Source organism: Serpula lacrymans (genome assembly GCF_000218685.1).
Source record: "Serpula lacrymans var. lacrymans S7.9 unplaced genomic scaffold SERLAscaffold_9, whole genome shotgun sequence".
Classification (NCBI taxonomy): Eukaryota; Fungi; Basidiomycota; class Agaricomycetes; order Boletales; family Serpulaceae; genus Serpula; species Serpula lacrymans.
Genome location: NW_006763298.1, coordinates 1,455,650 through 1,466,623, shown reverse-complemented (window position 1 = coordinate 1,466,623; position 10,974 = coordinate 1,455,650). Strand labels below are relative to the sequence as shown.

Here is a 10,974-nt window from a genome sequence, read left to right as displayed (position 1 = left end):
ACGCACCCCCATTTTCTCTTCACATTCATAGATAAAGGCCACAAGCCAAGCCAGGTCAGCTGAAGATAATCTGTTTAACGGTTTTGGACAATCCAATGTAGTCAGGCCCAACCTGGAAGTTGTGAATTCAGCTGAGTTTCCTCTGGATTCCTCCAATTCAAGATGAATCTATTGCTGAAAAAATAGCCACCCAGGAAACAGGACAAAATAGTAGGATAAAACATGGTAAGTGTTTTCAGCAAAACACTTGTTATTGAGTCATAGAACAAAAAAAAATACAGATTGCGACCAAATATATAGGCTAAAGTGCATGTCAAGCTAGCATGAAGCCCCCCGCAAACCACACTGGTAAAGCAAGTCAGTACAGAAAACTCGACGCTGTAACACAACTACTTACAGCAATATCAATCTTTGCCGGGAGAGTTTGACTTGTCACTGTCATCGTCATACACATGCTTACTACACATTCCATGAAATTGAGACCTGATATGACTTTGAGGTATGTTTACCTCAATTCCAAGGTCCTCAACCATTCTGGTGACAGAATTACTACCACGATGAGCCTGCTCCAGACATTTCACAGCACTGGGAAGCTGTCCTTGGAATAGTTTGGCCTCTATTTGGCTTCTCCGTGCTCTCATTTCCACAAACATCTTTTCTGCCTCATACTCATCTTGAACAGCCACCACAAAATCTAATAAATCTTGCAAGTTGGCACTGTTGGTGCTGATATGCAAAAGAAAGGCCTTTAACACAAAGTACAGTGAGCTCTGTTGTAGCATCCATATACTTGTACTGAGGACTCAGATTGTAAACTCACTGGGGGTGCCACAGGGAAAAGCTTGTTGGGTGCTTGAGCACTGGCACTCAAATGGGAGTTATTGCGTTGACTCATAGCTGGAGAGTAAGGAGCTCAACCCGGAGAGGGCTGACCAGCAGGCTGTTCACTTTTGGCTTGAGCGATGGGATAAGGTTGGGACATGGGGTGCTGCAAATATTGTTGCATGTCAACACTGTTGGCTTTGTATTGCTTGTAGTGTGCTAGACTTGCTTCTTGAGGAATAAGATCTGTGTTGTTTTTGCTGTTAGTACGAAATCAAACTCCTTATAAAAGGCAACTTGTGGGTACACGTGCACACGTAGCCTTAAGCCAGGTTGAGAAAGATTCTGGACCCCAGGGACCATGATGCATGCCAAAAATAATACATTCAACACTCAGGGCCTGCCAGTGGTCACTCAAACTGTGCCAACTTGAACCAGTACTGCAAGTACTGGTTCAAGTTGGCACAGTACAGCCAGACAACTCCGAGTCGGCAAGTGAGTCACTCACGCTGTTCAAGTTTTCATTCAAGTTCCTCAGGCTCACACTTCAGGTCTACAATCTATTAACAGGTTATATAAAGCTTCTAGTCAGTTCAACACACTCACTAGCAGCCCGAGTCTCCAAAATTATGCAGAATCAATGTTGTAGTAACCTCCATGCGGACAACCTCCAGTTCCAAATGGGACTGCCTCCACCCCCCGAGGCCGATCTCTCACGTCAAAATTATCTGGTGTTCATGTGAGCTCAGTGTTACCGGTCTAATCATTGGCTCAGAATTAACAAAGGTCTTGTTCAGGCTATTGACCCATCCTTGAGTTCTTGTTATCATAGATATCGGAACGAATCCTAAATAGTCCTCAAAACTATTAAAACAATCAATCATTGGAAAGTAGATCCTTGATGGTCCATTGAGTTGACTTACCAATGTCTCAACACAACAGTAATTTTTCTATTTCGTAACACCTGAGCGCTTATTGGTGACATTGATATTTGCTAGATCTGAGTCTTGATTCCAACTGGACCCGCAATTTTCTTCAGGATATTGTTGATGGCCTTCGTCGCAGATATGATGACAATGAAGAGCAAGTTGTGATTCATGCTGCGAACATTTTTGGGTTGGGTTTGATACCAGTCTAAGGCAAGTGCAGCCAGACTGATCCCCATCCATGCCATTCTCACCACACTGCGTCTCTCCATCCAGACTATGAGCAGCTCATTCAATCAGCTGCGGAGTCTATGCATGGTCAATACCAATATTCTAGTAGCACTCTCACAGCAGCAACTCATAGTGCGTATCTTCAGCTGGTATTCTGGTGGATGGGGTTTATGGATATTGTTTGATAGTTACTAGTAGTACCTTTCAAGGGACCCATGAAATGGGACCATCAGCTTGTTCATTTCAACAGGCACGTGATTTTTTCAACCAGCGAGCAACGAATTCCAACAGGCCAGCAACCAAGCCCCCAGTATTGTGTATCCAAACACGGATCTGGATTTGGAGCCAATGTTTTGACGCCTACTAGAAGTGGACAATGTTCCTGGTGTTACCGGTGTCATGCACCAAAGTTGATTGGTAGCATGGACAGGTGTCAATAACGAAGCGAATATTCAAAAAGACTCGCCTTTGCGCCACACAGGCACAGTGCCACGTGGAATAGTAATTAATATTGCCTTTTTTGAACTTGTGGCTAATCAGTACCACCTCTATTAGGCAATCCAGTCATGCTCACCTTTGCTTTCCATTCAGTACTTTCCGTGTTTTGGCATTTCGGCAAATTTTTGTGTTGCCACTGGCTACACATTGCATTGCGTCCTCGTTTTTGTCGTTTCCTTCACTTCCCTTCCTTTGCCTAGCCCCACCATGGGTCCCTTACTCTTGTTTTTATTCTCACCCGATGGTTGTTTCTGGATCCCCATTTTAGTTCACCTCCTCGTCACCTCCAGCCTCCTCCTCCTCATCTTCTTTGCTCCCCCACCATTTCTGATGTCACCACTTCCTATCCGCTTCCGTCGCTGATCCGTTGACTACCACGTGCCACTGATGATATCAGCAAAGCCCCGGCGGCCGGTTCAAATAGGGCAACAGGTCCATCTTTATGACGTCAATCTACCATCATATACTATCAAAACATTGGTCGCTTGTCTTGCCTGGTTGGAGTGTGGGTGGGTAGTTTTTGAGCTGGAGAAGGTTCATCCCCTTGCGTTGCCCATGTTCATCGCTGTCCCATCCACTTGGGTACACTTATCTTTTGTCCATTGTCTTTGCTACAGCTACAGCTACCACACGCTGCCTGGGACTCACTTGTTCCAAATTGGAACTACTCCTCTCCCTCCCTCGTTTGATCAGGTGGTCCAACACAACCAGTCCATTGGTAAGGCCATGGAACTGTCGGATTTGGACTAGGTGGTGGACCGGTGGCTCCAGTTTCTTTTTTTTCAGCAGAACATTCATTTACAGTGCGATTATTTTTGATTTTTGAATCATTTTTTATGGACACATATTTTTTTAGAATGCCTGACTGACAATAAAGGAACTGTGTTGATACTGATAGTGTTTTGCCTTGCCCCTTTTTTACTGCATCTTCCCATGACATCATGATTTTCCTGCTCTCCTTTTGCTATTGGACTTTACTTTATGGCTGTACAAACCTGTGATATTACTCACAGCATTTATTGTTCTATCCCTTTCTTTTCTTTTTTTGACAATCTTATCCTGTACTACCTACGCAGGATTCATCAGCGTACATTCCTTCCTTCATATTCTTTCTCATTCTTTTGCAGAGCTATACTGTGCATAGCCTACTTCTCTTTTACTATATAAACCCCTGTATTTTACCTTGTAAAAACAACAAGAAATCCAATCCAGACTTCTTCTCTACTCTCAAGTTCACTACTCTGCTACTTGTGATCCAGTGTGGTCACAACACTTCCCACTTCTACCACTGTTAACTGCTGTCATCGTCACTCGTCACTTTTTGAAAGTGATTATCATCCCCTTCGATTAGAGTCCTTCTGAGCACTACAGTTTGTGCGTCAGGAGCCTGCTATCACTGGGAACCTCGTCATATTGTCGTTCTCAAACCTACCTTGTGCTACGATTAGCAAGGTAGTGCTCGTCTATACTCGTCACAAAGCCCCTATCCTTCTATAAATTCAACTATCCCTCCTCCTCAAAACCCACACTCATACACCTCTGGGTTTTACTTTGAAGGATCTTTATACGTACCACCCCACGAATAACCAGACCACTCCACTGTTCTAGGAGGCAAAGCCCATAAACAAGTTCCGTGGAATCTGGGAGGATTGTGTGTTAGTTTGTTTTGTGTGTGGTTTTCTAACTACAGTTCTCATCATCGACACCGGCGAGTATTCCCCTCTTGCTACTGGCGGAGGTCAGGCAGCACAAGGTACATAATTTGTTTCTTTTGCAATATTGTGACGTGTACCACGTATGGCTTGGTGAAGACTCCTCAAGCTCATTCATGCACACTAGGGAGCCCTCTAGTGGCCCTACTCGTCACAGGCCCCCCAAGACATCAACAAGCAAGGGAAAATTGGCAATTTTTCATTCCTCATGCCACAGCATCAGTTAGTGTTCCTGCAGATTCTGTAGTAAGTGGAGGTGAGGTAGTAGACACTATGGGTTTTGTGAATACTATGCCTGTTCCTGGCCCTTCCGACTCATCCGCTGCTTCCAGCAGCACCAGCAGCGGTCTCATTGAAGGAGGCCCTTCCAATAGAGCTGACACATTTCAGACTGACACATCAAGTACAATTTCTTACCAACACAATTCTTATCAATGCTAACCCTCTTCTACTCAATCTGTAGCTTCTCGCACCGCATTTGTGAATTATATTGTGGGCAGTTGGACTAGCGGGGTATCCAACAACTTGGAAGGTACATCAAAATTCTTGCTATGACTAATTTGCACCCCTCACGTTGAAAATCAAAGATATGAATATGGTATTCTTAGACAGTCTCCAAGATATTGCTCCTATGTGGCGCATAGTTCAACTTACAGCTATACGGTATACATATTCCAGCCTCACTTTGGATACAATGTTCCCGAGGAATTGTCTCGCATTGCAGCTTGCTTTAAGGGCTGTAAATATGGGTATCGGCATTCATTGTACTGGAGAAAAATGTCATGTAGAACGCGGCGAGTGACAATTTGAGCTTAAATCTATGATGTAAATTTATGGTCAGCTGACTCTGAATATTTTAATACAGATGTGATGACACTTGACTCAGATCAGGTTCGAGAACCTTGTCTTTGCGCAATAACGATATACCACCACAAAGTGATCAGTGCAATCTATGGATTTATCCATACATCTTCTTTTCAACTCTACGATTCAGTGTTCCTGGCCGCCAGTGCATCAAAAAAATACACCAGCATCAAAGCGCGAGCACTCCTCAAGTGGAATCCAAGCACTGTATTCAGTTTTTTCCATGCTAGTTATATGGATCTAGTATCTGTTGAGGTAATACCACCTTGCTCTTTTAGTGACACTCATTAGATTAACCTTCTTTCATTTGCAGAGGAATTCTGCTGGGTCCAGTCTTGCTCTAGCCCAGGCTGGGTGTGACTCGGACTACTTCAACCACCCAGCTTTCCTCCACATTTTGGATTTGCTATACTTTACACAAAACTTGGAACACTATATGGGAATAGTGAACCTCGATGCTAGTACTTCAGATTGGATTCCTTTGACCCATATAACAAATGCAACGGTTGCTAATATTGCAGCATTGGTATGTCAAGTCACTGTTACGTCTCACTGGCAAAATACTCTACCCAGCTAATAGGAACTACAATGACAGGTACACTGTTTCATCACCCAATGGGCATTGGGCACTTGACTGATACCACTACACTCCGTGATATCAACAGGACAAGTGACCGGATCCTTCAGTGGTTGTTCTGTCATCTGCTCAAGTGAAAAGATATCACAGTGGATCAACTGAACAACCAAGAAATCCCATCACGGCCGCACTTCTGTCTCTTGTACGAAAAATCTCACCGGAAGAAATATCCTGACAACCCCTAACATGTATATTGCAATAGTAGGAATAAGATAGCTTTGAACTATGCTAAGCCAACTCAGAGTACCACTGGTAGTACTAGTGCTTTTACTACACCTCCTCTGAATCATATTGGTAGCTAGGTGGGTCCGAGTCAGTCTTAGGTGTACCAAAACCCTCCAGGACCGCTAACTGGTATGATAAATCCACTGTTTGATCTTGAACATCTTCTAATTGGCTGGATTTTGCAGCCAGAAGGTGCTCAAGCCTCAATACCTTAGCAATCAATGCATCCCAGTCCTGCGGCTCCAAATAACCACTTCTATCCTTGATATTGGGCTCTGAGTCCGCATTCACACCATAATGAAGTTCTACCGGCCATTCAAGTAGCCAATTCAAACCAAAGTCAGCACTTGAATTACTCTATAGCTGGCTAGAATACTTACCTTCCAATGTAACAACCAAGAGTTAGTTACTCTGGCGCACACACAAGAACACACTATAAGGGAGATGAATGGGGAGTGGTTACCCCTTGAGCTGCAGAGAGTTTGTTGGTTAACAACAGGAGGACTTGCCGAGGAGTCTCCTGGATCTATTGGGGTATATATACTACTACATGGTTGTTTGTACATGTGTACTATACAGTTGATAGAGACAGTGGCTGATGATGTCATGGGGCCTAGCCTGCATGGCCAGCTCCACTGTGTGAGAGAGTTGTGTCTAAAATAAGAAGAAAGGCAACGCGGTGCGAGAAAGAGGAGTTTTGGACAAAAGGGGAAGTTCCGCGTGGCACCATGTGTGAAAGCTAAAGTACAAGGTTTTGAAGCGGAGAATAAAAATAAAGGAAAGGTTTGAAAATTGTGTTATCGTAACATCCAATGTCGGTGATGAGAACTGTTGTTAGAAAACTACACACAAAAACAAACTAACACACAATCCTCCCAGATTCCACAGAAATTGTGTATGGGCTTTGCCTCCTAGAACAGTGGAGTGGTCTGGCTGTTTGTGGGGTGGTATGTATGACAATCCTTCAAAGTAAAACCCAGAGATGTATGGGTGTGGGTTTTGAGGAGGAGGGATAGTTGAATTATAGAGGATATGGGCTTGTGATAACCAGACCCTATACCGAGCTAACGGAGGTCTAGTTGTCTAATCGCAAGCAGGGTCTAACAATGGTGTATAAAGATGTAATCAACAGCTGGGGGATATGTACAAGAGGTAGCTGTATATATACCAAAGAATATGTGTTATAAACGAGGCGCTGACTGAGCAACATGCGTAAGGCATGAGGCACTTGGTAATTGTCTTTGTAAGTGACTACATCATAGGTCACATGGCTATGATAAGATAAGATTCGGAGAAATTATAGATATGGTATCGTTATCGGTTTGAGATAGAGTGTTAGATTCAAGAGATCATGACAGGGCTTAGTGATGAGTATGGACAAGCACTACCTTGCTGATTGTAGCACAAGGTAGGTTTGAGAACGATAAGATGACAAGGTGATGAGGTTCCCAGTGATAGCAGGCTCCTGACGCACAATCTGTAGTGCTCAGAAAGACTCTAATCGAAAGGGATGACAATGACTTTCAAAAGTGGAGAGTGACAATGACAGCAGATAACAGTGGTAGCAGTGGGAAGTATTGTGACCACACTGGATCACAAGTAGCAGAGTAGTAAACTTGAGATTTAGAGAAGAAGTCTGGAATGGTGTTCTTGTTGTTTTTTTTTACAAGGTAAAATACAGGGGTTTATATAGTAAAAGAAAGGTAGGCTATGCACAGTATAGCTGTGCAAAAAGAATGAGGAAGAACATGAAGGAAGGAATGTACGCTGATGAATCCTGCGTAGGTAGTACAGGATAAGATTGTCAAAATAAGGAAAAGAAAGAGATAGAACAATGAATGCTGTGTAAGTAATGTTACAGGTTTGTACAGCCATAAAGTAAAGTCCAATAGCAAAAAGAGAGCAAGAAAATCATGAAGTCATGGGAAGATGCAGTAAAAAAAGAGCAAGGCAAAAAAATATCAGTATCAACACAGTTCCTTTATTGTCAGTCAGGCATTCTAAAAAAATATGTGTCCATAAAAAATGATTCAAAAATCAAAAATAATCGCACTGTAAATGAATGTTCTGCTGAAAAAAAAGAAACTGGAGCCACCGGTCCACCACCTAGTCCAAATCCGACAGTTCCATGGCCTTACCAATAGACTGGTTGTACTGGACCACCTGGTCAAACGAGGGAGGGAGGGGAGTAGTTCCAATTTGGAACAAGTGAGTCCCAGGCAGCGTGTGGTAGCTGTAGCTGTAGCAAAGACAATGGACGGAAGATAAGTGTACCCAAATGAATGGGATGGCAATGTACATGGGCGATGCAAGGGGATGAACGTTCTCCAGCTCAAAAACTACCCACCCATGCTCCAACCAGGCAAGACAAGCGACCAATGTTTTGATGGTATACAATGGAAGATCAATGTCATGAAGATGGACCTTTTGCCCAACTTGGACCGGCCGCCGGGGCTTTGCTAATATCAGCAGTGGCACGTGGTGGTTGACTGATTGGCGACGGAAATGGATAGAAAGTGGTGACATCAGATATGGTGGGGGAGCAAAGAAGATGAGGAGGAGGAGGGTGGAGGTGACAAGGAGGTGAACCAGAATATGGATCCAGAAGCGACCGTTGGGTGAGAATAAAAAAGAGAGTAAGGGTCCCATGGTGGGACTGAGTAAAGAAAAAAAGGTAAGGGAGGGCGACAAAAGCGAGGGCGCAATGTGTAGCCAGTGGCGACGCGAAAATTTGCCAAAATGCCAAAATGCGGAAAGTACCAAATGGAAAAGCAAAGGTGAACACAACTGGATTGCCTAATAGAGGTGGTGCTAATTAGCCACAAGTTCGAAAAAGGCAATATTAATTACTATTCCACGTGGCACTGTGCCTGTGTGGTGCAAAGGCAAATCTTTTTGAATATTCACTTCATTCTTGACACCTGTCCATGCTACCAATCAACTTTGGTGCACGACACCGAGTCCAAGTCCGGGTTAATACAGGTTTGGGTTTTACCTTTGCCATTGTAAGGCCCATTGTAAGGCTTCCAAGCCAGTTGTAGTTGCTGTGATTCATAGTTTGAGGAGCGCCTGTCCCTTTTCTTTTGATTCCTACACATAGCAGATTCCACTGACTCAGACGAATAACGTGAACCTGGAACACAATTTTCTTCTTCAGGTAGGTTTACCCGTTTATTCTTGAAGTTCCAAGTCTTCCCTATTTTGAGATTAAACCCAGCCCTTCAATTTTTGGGATCATCCCTCATCCTATTCAGCAGTTGGAGCTCTGTAAAAAAAAACCAACCAAAGAGGTACTCTGTTATGCACCTCACAGTTATTTCCTGCCCTCTGATCTTGTTGTTAATCACTCCACTGGCAGTGTTATTGAGACAAAGAGTCAATGACTCAGAAGAGCACATGCATTTTATAGATATTTGTAGTGCTTGTTTAAGATCTGACATGACTGCCCTGTGAACTGGAAGAAACCACACAAGAACCCAAAGCTACCAGGAGCTCAGGCTAACAACTGCAGCACTGTACTAGCATATATGCCCAAGGAGTCACAAATGGATTTCCATTTCAGGAAGCAATCCCTTGAAGATCCAGCCATTCATGATGGCGGCCAGTACATATGTTGGGTTCTATTTCCTTTTCAGCTTGAACAGCCTTCAAGTACCAAAAAGTCAACTTGATTATATGCGGTAGACATGTTCTCAATACCAGTGTGACCTTATTACCTCAAAAAGCTTTTGTTATCCCAGATACTACATTTTTTCATTTTGGTATTTCGCTCAGGGTTTCGTTGGGTCTGCCTTTCTTCACAGCCACCAAGTACCAAAAAGTCAACTTGCCCATTGTGGGTAGCCTGAGGCCCCCCTATTTTACGCATTTGGTATAACTACCTTATAATCATCTTGCTGCCAGCATCACATCATGGCAAGTTATAGCTCTTATAAAAGTTTTAGGCCACACCACTTACTCAAGAACAGCCTCTATGTCCCAAAAAGTCCTTCAAGAGGATATACTGCTTGTGCAGTACTAAGCGTCATATGGTCACTGTAGTAATGCGCATCAGGTATAAAATGTACTCTAAAGTTGTCTGCCATTGATTTTCCACCTTTTGCATCTATGTCTGAAAATGAAGGTGACAGGGAATACCGGCATAGCTTGGAGAATAACAAGTGTGGCCAGAGTTCTGCCTTGGAGCTGGGCCCTAGGAAAAGACCATAAAGAACAAGCTGTATATTTAGAGCTGCTTAAAATTATTCCGAGGCTGGAGAAAGATTTGATGAGAGAGGATTTCTCTGGGGAAGAAAAAATCCATATTGCCGACTTGGTATGGACATTTTTCTTACCACAACATACTCTTACAATAATTTGTTTTACAGATTCAAAAAGGTGCCAATGGAGCTAGGGCAGATGATACAAAAGGTCTTAAAGGCACAGTCATTGATTGATCACTCCTAAAGGTCAAGCACTTTCACCTTACATTCATTGTAATGTGAAGACTGGTCGCGGATTCAATCACGAGCGTACAGGGGCTCTTCTATGCCCAGCAGGGATGGATTGGTCAAGCTTAGAGTGAATTATTCAACTTGTCTTTGATTTGATGTATTGATTTGTCATTATAAGAATTAGAGAAAAGCTCGTCAATGGCCAAATTCAAGTCTCAGGAGATCAGTGGCCGATAATGCTGTATGCTGTAAGGACCATTTATTATTTTCTTATCTTCTCTATGTCTTGGTTTTTGAATGCTTTTCCCGTTACACCTCTGGCTCTAGGGCTGGAGGTATCATTCACTATTTTACTTCTCATAGCTCTCACAGGCTTTCTCAACCATTGTTACCACTTTATATCGCAGATCAGAGACTGGGCATCACTCCCAGCTGGCCAGCACAATGGGTAAGGGCTGGTGGTAGACATCTTGCCAACCAGCTCCAAGTCCCATCAGTGCCTGGAGATACTAATAGACACTTTAGTCAGGATTGTATCTCATCATGAGGATATGGTTCCTGAACACGCGTGACAACACTTATTATTAGTACACTTTCCCACCTGCTGATTAATCTTCAAAGTTGTA

The 10,974-nt window shown here is 43.3% G+C and overlaps 2 protein-coding genes across 2 annotated transcripts; one reads left to right on the top strand and one right to left on the bottom strand.

Moving 5' to 3' along the window:
* Window positions 1–404: 404 nt before the first annotated feature.
* SERLADRAFT_439890 (uncharacterized protein) lies at window positions 405–895 on the bottom strand (the record flags this gene model as incomplete). Its single annotated transcript, XM_007320328.1, has 2 exons — window positions 405–746; window positions 821–895. The coding sequence occupies 2 exons, from the start codon at window positions 893–895 to the stop codon at window positions 405–407; spliced, it is 417 nt and encodes a 138-aa protein (XP_007320390.1).
* A 3,567-nt stretch (window positions 896–4,462) lies between these two features.
* SERLADRAFT_439889 (uncharacterized protein) lies at window positions 4,463–4,744 on the top strand (the record flags this gene model as incomplete). Its single annotated transcript, XM_007320327.1, has 2 exons — window positions 4,463–4,592; window positions 4,653–4,744. 2 exons carry the CDS (start codon window positions 4,463–4,465, stop codon window positions 4,742–4,744), a joined length of 222 nt encoding a protein of 73 aa, XP_007320389.1.
* Between the last annotated feature and the right edge of the window lie 6,230 nt (window positions 4,745–10,974).